The sequence below is a fragment of the Notolepis coatsorum genome (assembly GCF_963971535.1).
Source record: "Notolepis coatsorum genome assembly, chromosome: 1".
Taxonomy (NCBI): Eukaryota; Metazoa; Chordata; class Actinopteri; order Aulopiformes; family Paralepididae; genus Notolepis; species Notolepis coatsorum.
In genome coordinates, this window is record NC_140165.1 from 99,959,303 (window position 1) to 99,983,331 (window position 24,029).

The 24,029-nt window shown below is 43.2% G+C and overlaps 1 protein-coding gene across 2 annotated transcripts in view; it reads right to left on the reverse strand.

Moving 5' to 3' along the window:
- Nucleotides 1–24,029, reverse strand: part of ehbp1l1a (EH domain binding protein 1-like 1a) — a 95,824-nt gene that overhangs the window by 58,181 nt on the left and 13,614 nt on the right. Inside the window, exons 2-7 of one of the 2 annotated variants that reach the window (XM_084320774.1) lie at nt 15,417–15,474; nt 10,566–10,661; nt 7,305–7,358; nt 5,565–5,743; nt 4,871–5,022; nt 4,122–4,190 (exon numbers count right to left, since the gene is read on the reverse strand). In XM_084320774.1, the coding sequence (XP_084176900.1) occupies nt 4,122–4,190; nt 4,871–5,022; nt 5,565–5,743; nt 7,305–7,358; nt 10,566–10,661; nt 15,417–15,474 (608 nt within the window). The remainder of the gene's footprint in view (nt 1–4,121; nt 4,191–4,870; nt 5,023–5,564; nt 5,744–7,304; nt 7,359–10,565; nt 10,662–15,416; nt 15,475–24,029) is intronic. The other variant, XM_084320775.1, reaches the window with a different exon arrangement.

The window sequence follows — 24,029 nt, forward strand, 5'->3', positions numbered from 1 at the left end:
CCACTCAACTCTCTAACGGTTCAAGAGCGCCATCTGGTGGCCGATCGGCAGATCGGCCAACAGGAAGTCATGTGGATGAAGTGGTGCTCACCCATATTTCGTCCGGGCACTCGCTATCATTAGCAGGACTCCATCTTGACACAGTGAACACCGATCGGTGCACATAACTCGATAAACAACATGATTTGGACGTATATACTATTATACAACCTGGAAATGGATCGGATATTTCGACATCCCATAATAGAAAAAATTCTATTCCACGCTCATGCCCCAACGGCGCGAGGAAGATACGGTGAGTTTCAGCGTTATTTTCTAATGTCTGCTATACTAACTGCTCTGATGATCATATGACCCACACTAGATGAATGATATAACGTTGCCCACGGAATTATAAACGACCCCCCGCCCATCCGGTCAACATCAGATCATACGTAGTAACTTCTAGAAGTACCTCCAGTTGAAATTTTTTATCTGGCACCGATCGCTACCAAACTCTATTTGATCATCAATATAATGCATTTGGGGCTATAAATCAAGTTCTGGAGAAAGCTGCAGAAAACGATAAAAACATACTTATACTTTAGACCGTATTTTAGTATGAATATGTGAATGAAAAAGTATAACGTTGCTACACCCTGAACAATAGATATAGGACATTGAATGGGCCATAATAATGTCAATTTAGCAATACAATTTAAAAAGTTATAGCCCTGCAAAGAAGGGGAACTTCTCCATAGACAAATAGAGCTGGCTAGGGATGGTAAATTATGAATTTAACCATGGCGATCAAAGTGTTAATGCCGATATCGGCCGATAATATCGGTAGGCCGATAATATCGGACATCCCTAATTAAAATGTATTGTTATTATACAGCACAATATAAGTACAATACACCATCCAACAGAGAGGATAAATGCATTAATGCTCCAGAAATAAATAAATAAATAAATAAATAAATAAATAAATAAATAAATAAATAAATAAATAAATAAATAAATAAATAAATAAATAAATAAATAAATAAATAAATAAATAAATAAATAAATAAATAAATAAATAAATAAATAAATAAATAAATAAATAAATAAATAAATAAATAAATACGGCTTAGCGAGGCAGCCTTAGCGCACGTCCGAGCACACACACACGAACACACATTTGAATAATTTATTTGGTTCCACAAATTATATTACATAAACAGGGAATCAAATATCAGGGCGGGATCGATTGCCTTTGATTTGCGGTGTTGCCAGAGGTATGCCAGACGTGCGTTTCGTTGCATCGCGGAGAATATTCCATTATTGAAAAAACGCTGATCAGAATTGACACTCAGTGTGTCCCCCTGTACGCTCTATCATGTCTCTGGAAAGTAATCCACTCGCAATCTGACATTGGTTGCACACACACACACGCGCGCGCGCATCTCACGACTCACGACTCAGTGCATGTGTGATGTGTGTGTGTGCGACCAATGTCAGATTGCGAGTGGATTACTTTCCAGAGACATGATAGAGCGTACAGGGGGACACACTGAACACAAAACTGCTCCAGGTAAGACCTAACTTTGCTGTTACTCCCGGAGGCGCAGAGAAGTGGGGCAGACTGGTGTCAATTCTGATCAGCGTTTTTTCAATAATGGAATATTCTCCGCGAAGACTTATACTTATTGTATATGTGTGAAATGAATCGTTCCAGCAATAGGCTTTGTCAATACTGAACGAACGACTGCGGCATGTGTTGTGTCTGAGTTGATGCTCCAGAGTATTGCATACATCTCAATCAGAAACGGTTAAGCAGCCACTCGTCTGGCTCTGCAAATAGATCTAGAAGATATGCGTTCTATGCGTACGGCCTGGGCGGCCAGAGCATCTAACTGTTCTAACAGCAATATATAATCCATTTCAGAAGCATAACACACGCAATAAGTTATAATAATTATTATTATTATTATTTTTGACAAGTTCTGGGATTTTAAAGTCGTATTTGGAAGCAATTGACCAATGGTAGGCTTTTTTTTTCTTTTTTTTTGGGGGTAAGAATTTCTTATTTTGGTAAGAGTGCTCTCGACCACTCTTATAATTTGTTCTTGCCTGAGAAAAAAAGCAACAATAAGAAAACTTTGCTGAATCCCAGGTAAGAACAAAGTAAGAGGAAATGCTAGTTAAGAACGAAATCTGTTCTTATATCGCTTCATGCATGAGGCCCATTGACCTTTTTGGAAAAATGTCAACTCTTCAAAAGAACCAAATCAGCAACTGATCTCGCATTATGAGATCAGAACGAAACATTCTAATTAAATCACTGGAAGCTACGGAGTGGTAGAACTCGGGAGATAGAATTTACCTATCTCAAGAACCCGCCCTCTTTTCTTGATCCTCCTATCACAACTAGTCTGAAGGAAGTAACAGTTGTGATTGGAGGATCAATGAAAAGAGGGAGGGGCTTGAGACAGGTAAATTGTGAGATTTCCAAAAAGACAAAAATCTGATCAGGAAGTGTGCCGAGTAAGACGGATCATCATAACGTACCTAAACCCTAAGCCACATACAGTACAATATTTCAAACAAGGCTTGTAGAAGCACAGAGCACATCCCTCACAGGCAGTACTAGGATTGGCTAATACCTGAGCAGTACTGGGAGCACATTGGCTAATACCTGAGCAGTACTAGGAGCACATTGGCTAATACCTGAGCAGTACTAGGAGCACATTGGCTAATACCTGAGCAGTACTAGGAGCACATTGGCTAATACCTGAGCCAGCGCCAGGCTGGAAGATTTTGGGCAGAGCAGGTGGGTGAGCGCGGGTAAAGGCCGGCACCGAGTAGGCATAGGGAGAGGGCCGCGTCTGTTGGGTGCCGCCCGTGAGTCGGGAATGGGAGAGGGAGGTGGATGGGGCCGAGGGGTCTGGGGGTACGGGCAGAGGAGGGCGGGACATGAAGGAGATGGCGGAGGCAGTGCCCCCGGAGCTACTGCATTCCATCTCCGTGGCGACTGAGTGACAGATTTTAGAGAGGGGGATGGGATGACGGGGTGAGGACGGCAGAGAAAGGATAGAGCAGAAGCGAGTCCCGGGGAAAGGAGAGAGAGAGAGAGAGAGAGAGAGAGAGAGAGAGAGAGAGAGAGAGAGAGAGAGAGAGAGAGAGAGAGAGAGAGAGAGAGAGAGAGAGAGAGAGAGAGAAGAGAGGAGAGGAGAAAGGAGAGAAGAGAGAGAAAAAGAGGAGAGGGGTGAGGAGAGAAGGTGAGAGAGAGAAAGCGGGAGGAAAGTAAAAGTGATAGAAATGTAAAGGGATAGAGACAAAGTATTAGAGATGTAGATGAAAGTGAAATGAAAAGTTGTGTAGTTGAGTTCCAGAGAGGAGAGAGGAGAGAAGAGAGAGGAGAAGAGAGAGGAGAGAAGAGAGGAGAGGAGAAAGGAGAGAAGAGAGAGAAGAGAGAGAAGAGAGAAAAAGAGGAGAGGAGAGGAGAGGGGAGGGGAGAGGAGGTGAAAAAAGAAAGGAAAGGGAATGAAAATATGTTGGAATGGAAGTAACAGAACTCAGATACTCATCCAAAACAATAAAACTATGAATCTTATTTTATAAATTAAAAGAGAAAGTGATAAAGGAGAAGACAACACCCTGAGTCATCTTTCTCTCTCTGTTTAAATATAGCCTAGTTTAACCCATAGCCTACTGTACATAGGAAGAATCTACAAGTTAGCATTTACATGTTATTAATACTCCCGATAGCTTGTATATATATCTGATTCCCCACTTCAGGTGGTAATTAATACAACTGTTTAAATAGTTTATTCTATTTGGCTCAAAGGAGAGTATCTGATACAATATGGAAGATGTAAACAACTTGATTTGAAACCACAAAGATTAATATTCACTATGTTTAACCAAATATTTTTCATCAAACTATACCTCTTTTCATTGTCAGGGTGCAAAGAGTGGTAGTTGAGTTTGATGATCTATATTTAGAAAACGTATTGTAGATGAATATAATCGTTTCAAATTAATGACATGACTGAATGAATGGTGCAGATGGAATGCTATGCAGCGCGGCAGGTCTTTGGGTAAGGACCAATCACGGTTCAGAAGAAAGGAGTGTGGGACAGGAAACAGGAAGTTACCTGTGGGGCCCGGGTCAACTATAGGCCTCCAAGCTATGTCGTATATCCTTTTGGCGAGGGAGACAGGAGCTTTCAGAAGATACAGAGAGGGAATGAGAACGAGGAAAATGAAACAAGAGGGAGTAGTTCTATTCAAAATAGCAACCGATAGACAGTAGAAAAGAGGAATGGACAGTTTGGAAACACTGCAGCTTAATAAAGGAGAAAGGAGAAGGTGAAAGGCGACACCCTTTCCTCTGGCTCCATAGCTGAGAACAGGGTAAGACAAGCAAGAGGGCAGCAACACAACCTGCCACATGGCTGTGTTGCACAACCTCTTCCTCAATCAAACACTTTAAATAAACTGGCACGCATTGGGGTAAGTTGAAATCATATATATATATATATATATATATATATATATGTGTATGTGTGTGTGTGTGTGTGAGTGTGTGTGTGTGCGTGTGTGTGTGTGTGTGTGTGTGCGTGTGTGTGTGTGTGCGTGCGTGTGTGTGTGTGTGAGTGTGTGCGTGTGTGTGTGTGCGTGTGTGTGTGTGCGTGTGTGTGTGTGTGTGTGTGTGTGTCCCATATATGCAGCTGTCACCACATCACATGACACATGATTTATACCTTTATGAACTGTGTCACTCTTGAGTTTCAGTATGTTGTGTTGCGCCTGTGTTCCGCTTATGGTCGTTTACTAAGGTGGTATTTTCTGTGCGTGTGTGAAATGTGACACGACGCCGGACGACGTGTCTTCAGATGTTTACCGGTGAAAGCAGCAGCAGCCTGACCCGCTCCCACGCTGGTCCTCCTGCCCCCCTCGCCACTCTCGTCGTCGCTGTCGTTGAAGTCGTCCAGGTTGCCGATGTCACGCGACGTCAAGCTCATCAGACTGGCCAGACTCTGCATGTCCTCGTCTCTGAGGAGGACGATTAGGAAAGAATAAAAAAGGGAAGATATGTTGCCGGTTAAACTACTGTCAACCCTGGCCATGTATGTACAGCACTATAGTGTGATCACAGCTACCTTGCTGAGTTTAAAAGAACACGGCAACATGATGGGAAATGGGCTTACTGTCTTCTCCAGAGCCAGACAAGAAGATAAATAACAAATGTCCTCTCTGTGTGTTCAGTAGAAAGCTATCCGGCTGCAAGCTAGCCTACTGTAGCTTAGCACAAATTAATGGAAGCGGATACGGACCAGCTAGCCTAGCTGTTGGCCAAAAACACCTCTCTGTATGGTCCGTATCCGCTTCCATTAATTTGTGCTAAGCTGGGCTAGCTTGCGGTAGCTTTCTTGTCCGACTCTGGAGACGGTGAGTATGTTTCCCGTAACGTTGGCATGTTCCTAGATACATTTGCGACGTTTCACCCACAGATGACCACTGCTCAGCTACCGCACTACTATGACTTGAACACATTGCGTTTGTTAATCTGGTGTGGTGGTGGGATTATAACTTACGTGGCCTTGCCCTCTTTGAGGAAGACACAAGATAGGCTCAGTCTGAGTGTGGCCTCCACCACCTTCACCGACAGGGGTTTGAGTTTCAAAATGAGGTCGTATTGGGCCGGCGTGCCACTAGCGTACTTCTTCATATTTACGTCGACCGATGCCAGTACCTTCCTATGGCCCTTTGACTCCTGCAAAGAACAGTGGTTGAATCAGCTGATGTTCCCTTCAAACCTTGTAACAGTCACAAATGTGCCCATTGTATTTCTGTGTTGTTATAGTTGCAGTGGCGCTCCATTGTTTGTACCTGGTTTAATTTGATTTGACCTGAGCCCACCTGAGCCAGTGACTTCTTCACTTCCTGTTCCACCTGACGTTCGACAGCAGCGTCAACCTGTTATCTTAGTTCTCTAGTAACGATGTGGGTTCGAACCAAATCCCAAAGGGACAAAGTCTGTTAACACTTTCAGTGCCCAGCAGGGGGCGCACATTTAGTGCTTGAATGCCCACCATCCACTGCAATGTTAGCATTAATATCGCCTAATCTATGTTTTAAATTATGGCTATGTGTCTAATCTGCCCGTTGCATTATCAATGACCCATTTCCAGTCAACATTGTCGAAGCGGATTGTTTTTTTATCGGTTCATTTCCGTTTTATAGCATTTTGAAAACCCCTTGTTTTCACGGAAAAAAGAAGAGATTCCATGATAATCGCCCTGTACTGTAATATTCTAGAACGTTGTCATTTTTCGGCCTATTTATGAATCGCTTTCAAATAAACGCTAGATTATCGATAGTATATGTGTACGTGTGCACGCTGGTGCCGCGCGCTGAAAATCGATTCTCTCAGTTCCTGATCGCTCTTACAGTCAAACAGCCATATCACATTATAGGGGAAAAGCTTATATCTCCGTGAAAACGGGTCTGATTATCCTAAGACTGGTAAAATAGATTCCTTACCTGAGATCAGATGGTATCCAAATGGATTATTCCAATTCCTGATAGCCATTCCAAAAATCGATCCTTTTATTGATCCCACGCGTATACTGTAAAACACAGTAACCACGCTGTGCTGAGGGTCCAGCATGAAGCTGATCGGCTCCGGTTACATGCGTGAGAAGTAAAATGTGGAGTCCGGGTTTTTTTTTCTCATGCATTTTCATTGAGTCCAATCCAAAAGGGTGAATTACCATCTGGGAGACGATAGGGGGCGCTTTTTTCACATATGAGCGCCTGGGGTGGCTGATTTACCAACGGTAGACTCGGTTGATGAAATATGAATTCAGATCGCTAATAAAAAAAAAGAGAGAGAAAAAACGAATATTCTCGTTATGGGCATTCAACCCGCGGAGGGTAAACCCGAAATATCTCGGTTTGGGCATTCAAAGTGTTAAGCTATTTTGCTAAGCTATCCCGGTGCTGTTACTTTCATGCTGATAAGTTGACGTCACACAGCCAGACACGCTAATACCTCCTTGATGCACACGAGAAGGAAGTGGATGTTTCTGTACTGAATATCACTTCCTCCGTGACAGTTTACTGATAACAACTATTGAGGTCACATGATCAAGAGATCGAGATTCACTTTTGTCAATTTACACCAGACAATTTGAACTGTCTTTCTGCACGTCCCTCCTTGTTACACGTGCACACAGTCCTCCATACACAATACTGTATGCATTTCAGAAGGTTCTAGAACAAAATCCTAACTAGAATGGAGACCGTTGACAATTACAAAACAGAAAACTCACATTTTCTATGACAAATGTCCAGTCCTTGTCTTCAAACTCCTCGGCTGTTGGGTCCTGTTGTAGGGTGTATAATAAAAAAGGAGGATTAATTAAACTCATGGCCAACTCAGATCACTCCATCGTCGAATGTATAGTTTTGTTGTTGTCATCATTTTGACATCCGAACAACAATAAACATACTTGAAGGCACTTCACAAAAAAACAACACTGATTTATTTTGAACATGTCACACACATCCAAAAACTCTAAACATTTTGTACACGTTAATTTAGTTTGACAGTTATGAGTCAATTGGTTTGAATATGGCCATCAGTGATGTCATCTGTGAGGTCATCAGTGAGGTCATCTGGGACATCCTTGTGTTGTGTTAACCCTTTCACTACCACACCATCTGTAGTGTGACCGTAAAGGGTTAACCTCCTGTGTAGTGTGGTAGTGAAAGGGTTAACCCTTTGTCGTGTGGCAGTGAAAGGGTTAACCTTCTGTGTTTTCACATGTAGTGTGGCAGTGAAAGGGTTAATTACAGCTCAATGCAATGATAAGCAGTCCCTATAAGACGAGGCATTGCTATGTATTCATTCATTGACATCATGATCAACATCATTTAGCATTTCATTTAGCATTTCATGCTAAAGTATTGTATTGTTTTTTGGTGAAATGCCCCTTTAACTCATTGACTGCTATTAGACTGGGCCTGTCGTAGCAATGCCACGCTTTAAAAAATAGGACTGAGTCACCTTGTTTGTAGAGCTATAACTGTATTCTATATTATAGCTATGGATACAATACTATGGCCCATTTGACATCAACTATCTATCGTTCAGTATGTGAAAAAGAATAAATGTTTTCATCCATACGTTCCCGTGTTATACCGTGGTGAATATAAGTATGGTTTTAGAGTGGTCTGGGGTAATTCCCGAAAGGCTGTGTTATAGCCTCATACATGAATCATACTATAACCTTTGCCGTTTCTTGCCTGGACACGCTATTATTCCCAAATCAAATCTATATCATAGGTATTATGTTCCATCATGAATGCATGAAAGGGGGGGTCGTTTCTGATTATTTGATTGCCAGTAACGGCATTCGTACACTAAAAACACTTATCAGCCCGATCGGTATAAAAGCATTGCACGATCAAGCTAAAATTGACGTCAGATAGTCCTTACCTGTCATCGGGAGTATTCCAAAAATAATATTCCAATTGTTTGATCGCCATCTGGTACATCCGATGTCCATTTGGTCCACGGCATAACCCACCACAACATATGGATCGGGGATATTTGACACGCGTCAATGGAACCGGGAGAACCGCTCGACTGGCCCGACCGAGAAAACTGCACCCGGAGACATTTGACCGTTGCACAGGCCAAGATATAAGGTTTCAAAGGGTGCTCGATACCGCCGTCTAGCTGGATGCGGCCGGTATTGCACTTTGGCGATCTCAGACTCATTCCCTATGGTAACACCAAGGTCCCTGGATGAATAATGAATAAAAATATAGAATAAAAGAATAAACAACCAAAACCCGAGATGTCTCGGGTCTGGCAGCCAACACATGTCGAGTTAACCCGACTTATCTCGGGTTTGGCAATTAAAGAGTTAAGCAACGAGAGGGGGTGTGTTCAAGTAAATAACATCATGTCTGCGGTCACTGTCATCGGTCATCTAAGCCCCTAATGTTATTCACTGTAACACATGACCTCAATCTTTAATACAACTTATCTCATATTGTGAATAAAACACTGAGATATCACGTCTTGACAAACAGTTAATTCAGCTCTGTATGAAATGTTAAAAAAATCCTAGCTGTGATGTTATAGCAAATAACACCCAGCTCTCAGCCAATCAGACTGCTTGATTAGATCCAACTGTTGGATTGAGGATAACCTCGTTCCTAGTTTTATCTCCTCCGTGAGATAAAGCCTGGTAAAGAACTACGGACGAAAGTGTGTAGGCTATGGGGTAGAATTTCCGGTGTATGTACTTCCCCTGGAAGCCGCCTCCGAACGGACCAAACTTTTCCCGAATCCTGTCGGCAAACAAGCTAGAACGTCCCGTCATGTAGTAAATTCTTCAGGCAAAGCCGTTGCAGTGGCTTGCCTTAAACGAGGAAATATTGTGCACTTCACACGATTCTATAATTGTTTTTTGTCGAAACTGGAAAGCCTGTAGCCTGTACTTCCTGTACTTCCGTTTAGACATTTTAGGAGGCATATCTTTACCAGCCTAGATTGAGGACCTCAGACAAAGAATCATATAACTCTGTTTGACGTTTTCAGAGGAACAATGTTTTCAAACGTTATTATCTAACGATGTTAAACACAAGCCTATAAACAGTATAGGCTGAGTACTTTCTGGTAATATATCACATTCACACTCTCCATCCTCTCCATTCTCCTATCCAAGACATTTCAAAACGGATTTATATGGTTCTTCAATGCAAGGGTTCAATTGGCCAAACACAACTGTTGTGTCCCTCGGAAGCAACAGTTGTGATTGGAGGATCTAGAAAAAAGGGCAGGGTTTGAGCTAGAAACCCAATTAATTTCACTGACATTGTGTAACTGTTTACAATTGAATGTTAGTGAAGAGATTGGTAGGTTATGCTTCTGAATAACCAGTTTAATCTGACACTCTTATTCATGATGACATCGCCATGACGATGACATGATGTCATGCCTTGTGCTTAAATGAGGCATTGGAACCCCAAATGGCACAGGTCTTTGGAAATTGTTGTGGCTAGTCAGCTAGCTTGGAGCTAAACTGTTTCTTTATAGAGTTTCTATGCTAAAATATCGCCAAACCGCATGACAACCCTGTGTTTACCAACATTTTAAAGTACTCAGCCTATACTGTCTATAGGCTTGTGTTCAACTATGATTGAACACAATACTCTAACTTATTATCGTTTGAAAACATTGTTCCTCTGAAAACGTCAAACAGACTTATATGATTCTTTGTCTGAGGTACTCAAGTATAACAGTTGGATCTGATCAAGCAGTCTGATTGGCTGAGAGATGTGTGTTATTTACTATAACATCACAGCTAGGAGTTCTTTAACATTGCATACAGAGCTAAATTAACTGTTTGTCAAAACGTGATATCTCAGTGTTTTATTCACAATACGAGATAAGTATTAAAGACTTGAGGTCATGTGTTACAGTGAATAACATTAGGAGCTTAGATGACATACTGTATGGCAGTGACCACAGACAACATGTTTGTCCTATAGGCATAACAAAGCAGAAGATATCATACCTTGAAGAGTGTGACAGAGATGTCCACGGTCTCCGGCACCTGCCACATCACCAGGCCCCGGTAGGGGTTCTTAATGCCCGGCTGCCAGCCATGGAGCTGGAGGACGAGATGGTAAAAACAGGGGTTGAGGGGGTGGGGGGCGATTTCAAAACTCTTTCCTAAATGAACGCATTGTTGTCTTTAAACTCCCCAGAACAGATCTCAGGACAGCTTTCTCCTCCCAAAATAAACATTAAATCACAATGTGAGTGAAAGAATGTCAAAAATCTCGGGAATATTAGATAGTGTTTTGAATTGACCTAATAATAAGTCAGTTAAAACGATAACGATAACTATTGCGATAAATTATTTCCTCGAAATAAACATGAAACGTGGTCGCAAAGTTTCGATATATCGATTTTCCAAGCTTGGATATGAGCACACGCACTAACAACCAATCAGTGAAGGAGATGGCCGATAGCGGAAGGAGACCCGCGCTGCACCTCTGGGTAGAGAGGTAGCACTCAAGTAGTAAACAAGGCTGGCTAGGATAATTAGCTTGCACGGCGCTATTTTATAGTTTACGTGCCGAGTGGGTGTGTGGCGTGAATTCTGAGGGCACGGTTATAGTAGTGTGGAGTATACGGTGGACGTCGTTGCAATGTATTGGGGCGGAACAGAGTATTTTAGGGTTATATTGAGTGCATTGGAAACAAGGCTGGCTAGGATAATTAGCTTGCACGGCGCTATTTTATAGTTTACGTGCCGAGTGGGTGTGTGGCGTGAATTCTGAGGCCACGGTTATAGTAGTGTGGGGTATACGGTGGACATCGTTCCAATGTATTGGGGCGAAACGGAGTATTTTAGGGTCATATTTAGTACATTGTCATGGGATACACGGCTTGCTCTGGCTAACTGCTAACGTGCGTGGACTGATGACGACATCAACTCGAGACATTCGCAGCAGCAAAACAAGTCTATTAATAGCCCGTCCATCGGCGCCGGGCATAATAAGTTAATTAAACTTGACAGACATTATATCGACGATAATTATCGATATCGAGTTATATGAAAATAATTTTATAATTTTATCGCAATAACGTCTTTGGCCATATCGCCCAGCCCTAAGTCAGTCTTTAGCTATGCCTCATATCCTGACATGTCAGAGATGATCACACGTCAGCTTGACATGTTCCAACCTGGATACATTTGGAAATAATTCACAATGTTTGTTTTAGCCTGCTTGGAGCCAGATGGGTGGGGATTACAGCATTCTTGGACAGTATTGTTATTCTGATCACTAAATACCACATATATTTACACAAATAACACATATCTCTTTGATAACAGGTGTAGTCTCCAATGGCTGGAAAATGGCCCATATAACCCCCTTGCATAAAGATGTAGATAAAAGTGACCTAAATAACTATCAACCCAATCTCAAAGGTATCCTGCCTAGCAAGAATCCTGGAATCATTGATAACCAATTTAAAGCATTTCTCTCAAAGTATTCTATATTAAGCCCACACCAATCAGGCTTTAGAGAAAAGCACAGCGCGATTTCAACCACTTGGCTTTGATACAAATGCTTGCAGTTGGTTCAAAAGCCACTTATCTGAGAGACTTCAATGTGTGAAAACGGGAATTGTTTCTACCTATTACGAAAGGTGTCCCGTAAGGATCAATCCTGGGCCCTGTCTTATTACCATCTATATCAATAATATTGTCTCATCTCTGTGCGGTTGTCAAGTTCATCTCTATGCGAATGACACTATTGTCTATTGTATCGCTGATTCTGTGAAACTGGCCACTGAGAATCTGCAACTCTCTTAACACATTGGTTGCCAACAACGGGATTTCTCGTTATTGGCCGCCATGCGTTGGTTGCTAATAACGAGATTTCTCGTTATTTAATCGTTATTTCTTTCATTAGCGATATCCATACATTTTTCATCTGTCCAGCCTGACGTTATCATTGGGAATGGCTCTGAGCTCGAAAAGGGCAAATACCGCCCCCTATCATCTCCCGGATGGTAATGCACATCATTGGATTGGATTGAGTGAAAAAGTGCATCAGAGAAAAACTCCGGTCCAGGGTTTTACCATCTCTGGCAAGCAGTGTCTGTTACCAGATTCACTGGCGAGGCTCGGAGCAGCTTTTGATTATGCGTTTCGGACTATAACGTTGGATCAATAAACGCGATCAATATTTGGAATGGCGATCAGGAATTGGATTCATCTTTTTGCAGAACATCTGATCTGAGGTAAGGAATCTATGTTACCAGTTTTGGGTTAATCAGAGTTGTTTTTCACAGCGTTTACAACGTGTGTGTGTGTGTGTGTGTGTGTGTGTGTGTGTGTGTGTGTGTGTGTGTGTGTGTGTGTGTATGTGTATGTGTGTGTGTGTGTGTGTGTGTGGCGTTAGGCGCTGAGTCCGGCACGAATAAATTATTTTTCAGCCTGCTTTTGTATCGTGCATAAGAACACAAATACTCTCGATAATCTAGCGTTTATTTGAAAACGATTCATAAATCAGCCGGAAAATGACAACGTGTTTTGTGTATTCCAGTAAATGGCTATTTTCGTGGAATTTCTCTGAAATTACTAGAACTCTCCGAAACTATACTCATATTCAAAACGGTATAAAACGGAAATGTACAGATGAAAAAACAATCCGTTTCATACATGTTGACTGCAAGCAAGTCATTGATAAGCGACGGGTGTATTAGACACATAGCCATAATTTAAGATATAGTTTAATCGCTCGCAAATGTGCTCGTCCTCCCATTGATTAATGTGCTGGCATCCAAGCGATAAATCGTCATATCCGGCTGGCAACCAATGTGTTAATGCTTTGCAAGATGTACTACTTAATGCTAGTAAGACTAAATGTATGTTGTTTTCTAAAGCCAAAGATGTTGTTCACAATGGTTTGCACATATCTACTGTGAATGGGTCTGACATTGGGAGAGTCTCAGGACCATGGTATCTGGCTTGATGAAAGATTTACATTTAAATATCATGTGGGCATTCTTGCCAGTAAACTGTGGCAAAAGATTGGCTTCTTGTATAGGAATAGAGCCATTGTTAGCAGAAAAAGAGTTGTTGAAGCAGTATTCCTGTCTGTGTTGGACTACAGAGATGTAATTTACAGATGCGGTGGCTTCCACTCTTAAGCTTTTAGACTCCATATATCATTCAGCCATTAGATTTATCAACGGTGATGGTTATGGTGCTCACCATTCTGTCCTGAATAGGGTTGAAAGGTCCTCCATAGCAGCGAACATAGAGGCGAAAGACGCATTGGCATCTGTTTCTATATAAAGCCATAATTGGAGATTGCCCAATTTATCTTGCTTCTCTGTTGGAGTGGACGTCGTTAGGACCTAGAGTTTGTACTGAACTTGGGAAGTCTGCTTTTAGCTTCTGTGCTCCTGACACATGGAACATCATACAACAAACTCTAAAACTCAACACTTTGGTATCCTTTGGTCAATTTAAATCCTTAATCACCAACCATTCCACCATAATCTGAGGTTGTTTTAATTGATTGTACAAATGATTGCCATTTTCTATTGTATATTTATTTAATTCATCATGTATTTATTATGTCTGTATGCTTGACGTCATTGAAAAGGAGGGCCTGCCCTCGATGCATCTTTAAGTTAAAATAAAGATTGAATGAATTAATGACTGTATTGTCCCCACCTAACCCCACCCACCTGGTACTCCAAGCAGGTTAAAATAAAAAATACCCACTGCTTTAAAATACTGATGCATGTGACCCATGCCTGGGTGCGTGAATACTTTCGGCAGCCAACATGCCCTTCCGCGTTGCTCTGATTGACCGAGCGCGCGCATGCGCATGAGCCGCGACAAGCTCCTCAGCCGCTTAACGCAATTTATACAAATGGAAGTATTGATTACGCCGTAACGAATCATTAAAAAAAAGATACCGTTAACTGGAATATGTTGTTTCTTTAAGCATATGTTGGATTATGTAATTGGTTTGTCATGACAAACCAATAACAAAATCGCGAATTAACCGGTGGCTACAACAACAGCCCCACCGTTCATTGTAAACAATGATGCATGTAGTTACTGTGTGTTGTTGTAGCCACCGGTTAATTCGCGATTTTCTTATTGGTTTGTCATGACAAACCAATTACATAATCCAACATATGTGTAAAGAAACAACATATTCCAGTTAACAGTATATTTTTTTAAAGGGGAACTATTTTACTATTTCTTTCACTATTTGGGCACTTTTACACAATTCCTGTGAGTTTATGGAACACCTCTGTAATTAAAAAAAAATTAATTCATTGTTTTGTATTTCTAATCAAGTACTCAAAAACAGCATTTTTCTACCTCAAGATCTTAAGCCGTTTTGAGCTGATGTGGCATGGGGTGCATGGGCCTGGTGCCACACAGCCACATTATCATGCAGCTGAGTCTCTCTGACATCACAGATCAGCACATTTTCAGATGACTCAGTTCAGTGAGGGTGAATATTGTGAGAGGAGAATTGGAAGAATGCGCCAATATGAGAATTAGAGACATAGATCATATTAATATAAGTCCACATAGCTAGGAAACAATGCTAAACACTGAAAAAGGCCATTTATAAGATAGTTCCCCTTTAATGATTCGTTACGGCGTAATCAATACTTCCATTTGTATAAATTGCGTTAAGCGGCTGAGGAGGCTGAGGAGCTTGTCGCGGCTCATGCGCATGCGCGCGCTCGGCCAATCAGAGCAACGCGGAAGGGCATGTTGGCTGCCGAAAGTATTCATGCTGCCTGGGTCCATTATATACCATTTCCATTCTACCGTGATCTTATCAGCCAGCATTTTCCTTTAACACGGTACCTTTGAGCAGTGCCGCCTGTTCCTCCGGATCCACACCACCCTCAGTTTGTCTGGCTGCCTGGAATCAGAGAAGAGAACAACAATCACACTAAGTTAAATGGATAAAAAAAAAAATCTGGGTGGCGTAGCGGAGATTGCGCTCGTCACCAATGCAAGAGACTCCGGTCTCAACTCCCGGAGTCAGCATTGCCTGCGGCTTGGGCCAGTCGTCATACTATCTCAATTGGCAGGATTGGACGTTGTGGACAGCGACTCCTACAGGTCGGTTGGGTGACGCCTGTACAGCAGAGTCAGGAAGTATCGGGGGCAGCGTGAGCCTCCCACGCGTTACTCCTCGCCACTGAGAGACCGTGCTGTCTGGTGAAAAGATGCGACAGGCTGGCAGGCTGCCTCCTCGTGTACCGGAGGGGACACTTGATGCAAGGCTTCTATCCTCACTACAGCCGACCAGTGGGAGGCATAGTCTAGCAACGTTCAAGACAGGGGAGGGGAGAATTGAAAGGAAGAATTGGCAATGTGAAATTGGGATGGGAGAAAAAATAGAAAATAAGGAGAAAAAGTGGATACAAATTATTATTTATATTTTTTAAACAATCACACTAAGTTCATAGAAATGGCACATTTATATGGCAGCTTTTATCCAAAGCGCTTTACAATTTGCTCCTCACATTCTACCCATTCACACACTCACACATTCACACACCGACGGCAGAGGTGCAAGGTGCCGACCTGCTCATCGGGAGCAGTTAGGGGTTTAGTGTCTTGCTCAAGGACACTTCATCACGCTGCCCGGGAGGAGGGGGAATCGAACCGGGAACCTCCGGATTACCAGATGACTGCTCTACCTCCCGAGCCACTGTCGCCGCATAATAGCCCCCTCATATCTAACCTCACAGTAGCCCAGTGTTGTACCACTCGAGTCCTGGACTGATTTTCAGGACTCGTGACTCGACTTGGACTTGAGCGCTGATGACTCGGGACTTGGACTTGGACTTGGACTTGGACTCAAGCATTGACTGCATTCAGACTCAGAAAGGTGCAGACGAAGACTTTTGAATTTTGTGCAAGGGCAGACACGTGTGTTCCACCTAGGGATGGGTACCTTTCACATTTTAACCGATACCGGTACCGGTACCTGTGAATCGATACCGGTACCAAACTGTACCTTTTTTCTGTACTTTAGTCTTAAGATTTTTTTTTTACCTACCTCAGTCGTGAAAAAAAAATCCAAACTTCAAATAACTACAATTTCGACAGTTTTCGGCTTGCCATTGCCCCGACTGCTTTGTTGTTGAATCAAGTCAAATCCTAGGTAAGCATATATTGCGCGTGTGAACGTTGACATGAAAAGAAAAAAGTAAAAAAAAAAATCTGTATCTCACTTGATTCGATACTCGGTAGTACCGACGTGTTTCGCTTCGGTACCTCAAAAGTACCGAATTCTGTACCCATCCCTAGTTCCACCTACATGCGGATTCACGCCGATACCCTCATCTTTAGTACTTAAGATGCCTAAAGAGACGCCCCAAATCGTGCGCTTTGCTTACACGGATTTTACATCAAATTCCAGCAAGAGCACTGCAAGATGTTCCATAATAAACACAAACTGTTGAAGAGAGGACCGGGACTAGAACTAAGGTAAATGGGGACTCGACTCGGACTCGACTCAGGCTCTTCTTTGGTGACTCGGACTTGGACTCAGACTCAAACACTGGGGACTCGAGGTTTAGTGACTCGACCACAACACTGCAGTAGCCTATGATTATCTCATAACAAAACACAGCGGGTTGCAAGGAAGGTTGGGGATTGTTGCGTCTCCTGCCGGAAGACCAGAGCAAAGATGTGCCAGCAGGTTATGGCTGACCTTCCCTCTGAGCGGACTGAGCCGGCTGCCCCATTTGAGTTTACAACTCTGGATCTGTTTGACCCATACATGGTCAGGGACGTATGGACTACCCCATGAGAAAGTTGATCCGAAGATTCCACCGCCAAAGAAGAGCGGTTATTTGTTTGTGGTCTCCTTGGGTCTAGAGTCCAGGATACCAAGTGGGAGGTGTGCAGCTTTCTATTGTGGTGGTGGAGTTTAGGTGCACTTTAGTTCTGTGTGTTGTAAATAACTAAGTAATGTTAAGTGTTGTTTTTATGCTGTGCGTTTATGTGAATGTTGATTAGTGGTAGTTGAGCTATGGTTATATTATGTTTTCATTTCGGATGTATGGAGGCACTGTATGCTTGGTTGAAGTTGTGAATGGAGGTGTATTTTTAATTCACATGTGATCCAGGGACGTAGCGGAGAGTGGGCTGTAATTGGTCGAGATACGTCACGTGGTGTCAGGGAAAGTAGTAAACAGGAAGTTGCGGGGAATTTGACAGGAGAGAAGGGAGACGAGTGGGAACTGGTGAGTGGATGTGTGTAAGCGATTTGTTTTAAGAATGATGGTAGTGGTTATTGATTGAATGTATGTTTTGTTTCAAGGTTTGTAACCTGTTGGAGAAGGAATTAAAAGCTTTTTACAACTGAGTGGCATCCTGTCCATCCCTTCACCCCAGCAGCGGGAGTAAAGCTGCACACTCATGAAGGGGATTATTACATCAGTGTCAATCGAGAGGGAAAGCATGGCGATAGTGCACTCTCCCAAAACCTTTATCAGCTCACAGTAGAGCTGCCGCGATAACCGCATTACCGCGGTATCGCTGTTGCATCACGCTCACCGCAGAGTTAGGCTGAATACCGCGTCACCGCTGTTTTTTATCATAATAATAAAGTTGGCTTGCGGCTCTGCAGATATACCCTACTCGGTTCCAAGCGACCCTATTGGTCCAGCCTGGCTCTGCGGCTCTGCAGATACCCCCTACTCGACGCCTCTGAACGAAAACAGAACGCCGCCATCTTTACTGCCTCGCTAAGGATGCATTTCATTCAGGATTTGTTTGCGACAGAACCAAGTGCAATAAACAAAAAAGAATGGATTCACTGTGTATTCTGCCTTATTTATTTATGAAACAAAACCGACATCAACCCAATTTACCACCGAGCGGAGAGTTTAGTGTCACAACAAGATCGCTGATGTGTTAAGTTTGTTGTTGTTATCCGATATACACGAGAGGTAACGTTAAACCCGGGTTTGCTTGGTAGAATACACAATGAGAGGTAACGTTAGCTTTGGCAGAATAGACGCAACGAGAGTCTGGTTAATGTTGTTATTGATTGATTGATTGAAACTGTGTTAAACTCTGGCTTGCTGCAAGCCCTCGGACATCTATGCCCACGGAGCTTTCAGTGTACACAAGCGAGCGGCGGCGGCCCCGCCTGCATCCCCATTCCCCAAACGGAGTAGTACCTGGCTGCAGTGGAAAAGGAACGAAGTACCAGGTGCCTAAAGCGGGTCGAGTCGAGTAGGTAATATGCAGTGGAAAAGCGCCATTAGACTAGAGGCAGGCTATAAGAGTAGACTACTAAAAAAAAAAAAATGCATTCAAACTTTTTTTTTTTTTTTGTGCGCACTGTGCGGTAATTACCGCGGCGGTAGGAAATATTGCGCAAATTCGTGCGGTAAGGAAAATATCAATACCGCGGCAGCTCTAGCTCACAGTGTAACTATGTAACCAGAGCCTGGGCCATTGGAACAGCTCGGAAAAAAGCCACATTACAAGATGCCTGGTGGTGGTGAGGCATGACTGACAGCGTCCTGTTCCCTCCGGCTACACCTTGTCATGGAAACACAATAAGACTGTGAATATTATCCATGCATGACAGTCTACCGTGGTTCTCAATGCGTGGTCCAAGGACCCCCAGGAATCCTTCAGAGGGTTCCAGGGGGTCCCCGGAAGAATTGGGAAGTTTCCTTTCACAATAAGATAAGATAAGATAAGATATTCCTTTATTGATCCCCTTGGGGAAATTCAGGTATCATAGCAGCCTGGGGGGGGGGGGGGGAGGTACAGGTAGTAGAAGACATACAGGTACAGGTCATAGAATTATAGTACAGTGGAGAAGTAAACATTTAAATAGAATAAAAAGGCAGTGTAAACAATATAACAATATAATTAACTCTGGACATGCGCATAATGAACAACAAGGTGCAAGATGAGGGTATGTACAGTATGCCCTCTCAGACACACTCAGTGATGGAGATTCCTAGTAGTTGGATGTCTGGCAGCAGTCCCTGCCCACTGTTGTGGAGCCTGATGGCCGCTGGTATGAAGGAATAACAATGAGAGAATATATCAGAGTGGCTACTCTAATCATACAGTAGGGTTCACTCTCTCTCTCACTGATATCTCTTCAACTACATCATAGAACTCTCATGACTCAGGCCACAGCTCATTAGCCACGTTTATCATCGAATGATAATCACCTGCTATTTGATTACAATCACCTGTTGTTTGCTAACAAGATGTCTGTGATCGAAATACCATGAATAGATCATCTGATACTCGATACAGAGTTTCCAGTGAGAGCATAACTGGGTTTCTCAGAGTGCTATAGTATAGTTATGGAATTTTGGACTTAATCGTATATGGAACGACAAAAACACTTCTCAGTTGGGGGTGTCCCTGAGACAGAATCTTATCAAGTGGGGGTCTGCGGCTTTAAGTGCATCAGCTTGAGGGCGGCTTGGTGGCGCAGCGGACTAAGCGCTCGTCACCAACGCAAGAGACACTGGTATCGAATCCGGCTGTCAGCGTTGCCTCCGGCTTGGCCGGCCGTCATACTGGCTCGATTGGCAGAGTCAGCGGGAGAGAAGCCGGTGGGTGGGTCCGGGTCGTTGTAAACAGCGACTCCTACAGTTCGGTCGGGGCGCCTGCACAGCGAGGGAAGGATCTGGAGGGAGGTAGTGTGACCTTCCACACGTTACACTCCCCCAGTGAGAGTCCGCGCTGCCAGGTGAAAAGAAGCGGTGGGCTGGGTACACATGTGTTGGAGGAAGCATGTGATAGTCTCCGCCCTCCCAGACCGACGGTAGGGGGTAGAGTGCGCAACAACCAGGAAGGGGATTGGGAATTGGCATAACGACTAACATTGGGAGGGGAGAAAACCGGAAAAAGAAGGGGGGAAAAAGATAATAAAAAAAAAAGCTTGAAGGTTCTTGACACGAAAATCTTCCATGTTTTCACTATAGTGTCTGCCTTATGTCTCTGATCTTGTTTTGAGTTTATTTTCTAGACCATGTTTACATGTATTTCGTTCATATATGTTTATGGACAATGGGATGGGAGTGGAACTTTGTACTTTGGGCTTCGTTCCCTCCTAGCACTGTTTTTTCTTTTTAAATAATGTGCTAAATAAATAAACTAAACTAAAAGGGCTGAGAACCACTGGTCTGGATAGAAACACAGCATGAGAACCACTGGTCTAAATAGAAACACAGCATGAGAACCACTGGTCTAAATAGAAACACAGCATGAGAACCACTGGTCTAAATAGAAACACAGCATGAGAACCACTGGTCTAAATAGAAACACAGCATGAGAACCACTGGTCTAAATAGAAACACAGCATGAGAACCACTGGTCTAAATAGAAACACAGCATGAGAACCACTGGTCTAAATAGAAACACAGCATGAGAACCACTGGTCTAAATAGAAACACAGCATGAGAACCACTGGTATAAATAGAAACACAGCATGAGAACCACTGGTCTAAATAGAAACACAGCATGAGAACCACTGGTCTGGATAGAAACACAGCATGAGAACCACTGGTCTCGATAGAAACACAGCATGAGAACCACTGGTCTGGATAGAAACACAGCATGAGAACCACTGGTCTAGATAGAAACACAGCATGAGAACCACTGGTCTAAATAGAAACACAGCATGAGAACCACTGGTCTAGATAGAAACACAGCATGAGAACCACTGGTCTAAATAGAAACACAGCATGAGAACCACTGGTCTAAATAGAAACACAGCATGAGAACCACTGGTCTAAATAGAAACACAGCATGAGAACCACTGGTCTAAATAGAAACACAGCATGAGAACCACTGGTCTGGATAGAAACACAGCATGAGAACCACTGGTCTAAATAGAAACACAGCATGAGAACCACTGGTCTAAATAGAAACACAGCATGAGAACCACTGGTCTGGATAGAAACACAGCATGAGAACCACTGGTCTAAATAGAAACACAGCATGAGAACCACTGGTCTAAATAGAAACACAGCATGAGAACCACTGGTCTAAATAGAAACACAGCATGAGAACCACTGGTCTAAATAGAAACACAGCATGAGAACCACTGGTCTAAATAGAAACACAGCATGAGAACCACTGGTATAAATAGAAACACAGCATGAGAACCACTGGTCTGGATAGAAACACATAGTCAGTGCAGCAGCATGAGAGCTGAACAAAGGATACTCTGTCAAATATAAGCTGAAAAACAAGCAGACACGCAAACATCTGTCTGCTGTCAAAACACCCCAGAGAGACTGGGAGCAGGAGGTGAGGCCTGGGAGGAGAAGGGGAGGAGGGGAGGCCTGGAGGCAGGAAGAGAGGAAGAGAGAGAGACTGTGAGCAGGAGGGGAGGCCTGGGAGGAGAAGGGGAGGAGGGGAGGCCTGGGAGCAGGAGGGGCGGAGGGGAGGCCTGGGAGGAGAAGGGGAGATGGGGAGGCCTGGAGGCAGGAGGGGAGGAAGAGAGAGAGACTGGGAGCAGGAGGGGAGGCCTGGGAGGAGAAGGGGAGAAGGGGAGGGGAGGCTTGGGAGGAGAAGGGGAGGAGGGGAGTGTGAGTGTGTGTGTGTGTGTGTGTGTGTGTGTGTGTGTGTGTGTGTGTGTGTGTGTGTGTGTGTGTGTGTGTGTGTGTGCGTGCGTGCGTGCGTGCGTGCGTGCGTGCGTGCGTGCATGCGTGCGTGCGTGTGTTATGAACATCAACATTGAACTAGTGCATTCACTGCCCGCAGGGCCTCGTCATTGGAGGGCATGGCTCCCTTAGCAACCGACAACAATCACACAACGATCACACCTCGCTCTAGTCACAACCTGTACCTGTGATGTCACACTACAGAGGAAGGGGGGGGGGGGGGGGGGGGGGGGCGGGACCTATCCCTTATCCTGTCAATCTGTCCGACGTGCTGCTGCTCAGCAGGTTGGCTCGGTGAATAATCTCATCGCCGTTTCAAGATCTCCAGGAATGGAGTCATCGTCCTACTTTGCTTAACATTTCCAAACACTTCCACTCAACAGCATGAAAGCCTAAGAGCTTTGCATGAACATTTTTTGAGACAAAAGGAATCCAAAGGTTCTGATCCAAAGGCCACTGGGCCCGAACGTTAGCATGTTTTTTATACAAAATAAGTGTAGGCTTGTATTATCACACTAGCGCTCGTCTCCATATGCTTTCTCTCTTGTTGTTGCTGTTCTTAGCTCTATATTCTAAAAATCTTTCAAAATGTTCTTATGCACCCCAGTTGCTATTGCATGTACATATTTGTGTTTTATTACACGTATATGTACATACATACCAACTATTTCGCCTGTTTTATTCTCCACCCATCATCCTTAGCAACACTACTATCACCGACATCCAAGAAGCGTCTATACTTTCCGCAGCCGCATTTCTGGCAAGACGCTCTCTGATTGGTCGACACCTGTTTCTACACTGGTTAAGCTTAGGCACTCTTTCGAAGTTGGTTAAGGTTAGAGTTTGTCTTAGAGCGTGACGGCAAGTTCTTTCGACGGTTAGGCTTAGGCACTCTTTCGAAGTTGGTTAAGGTTAGAGTTTGTCTTAGAGCATGGCGATAGAACGCCAGGTAGTTTGCAAGCTGTTCGACGCGAAAATGGGCAAAGACACAGCTCGTCACGCGATTGGGCAACAGTGGCCAATCAGAGAGCGTCTGCCAGAAATGCGGCTACGGAAAGTATAGACGCATCCAAGAAGGCCCTTCTAAGGTTTCTCTCCTCCACATTGCCTGTGGTGCTTTTTTCCTATTGCTAGGTTTTTTGTGAGTTTTTCCTTACGCTGGGTATGTCTGGGAGTGTTGTTTTGGATTTCATGATGGGTTTATTTTGTTCTTGATTTATTGTGATGTTTCTTCTTGACTTGTTTAAAGAAGCCTTGTCTGGCCCATGGGGACATTAACCTGTGATTGTGGGCTTTACAAATACATTTGATTTGATTTGATTACCTTTGGGCACTCGGCTGACCTCAAGAATTCAACTGGATTTGATTACTTCCTTTGAAAGTTGGCAGGTTTGAGTTTTTAAAGTGCATCAATTTCATCAACTTATCTTAGGGTTCAAACTAAATAGGGTTCAGATAAATGTGTGAAAAGTAGACTATTTTTTTTTTTTGATTTGAAGTCTTTATTTCGAACATGCAATGAATACAACAAACAATAACAAAAAGCAAAACAACTCAATCTGCATGTTCGAAAAGGAGTAGGAAGAAGTATACACTTATTTAATCCTACCCCTTTTCCACTACTCAAATGAGTGTACTATTTTAAACATAAAAAAGAAAAGAAAAATATATATATATATATGCAAAACAAAAAACAAAAACTATATATGTATAAAATAAAATAAAATAGAAAACAAAATAAAAATGTAAACACCCGTGAATATCAAGTCCCTTCCTCATCCCTGTACCTTGTGAACATAATTTC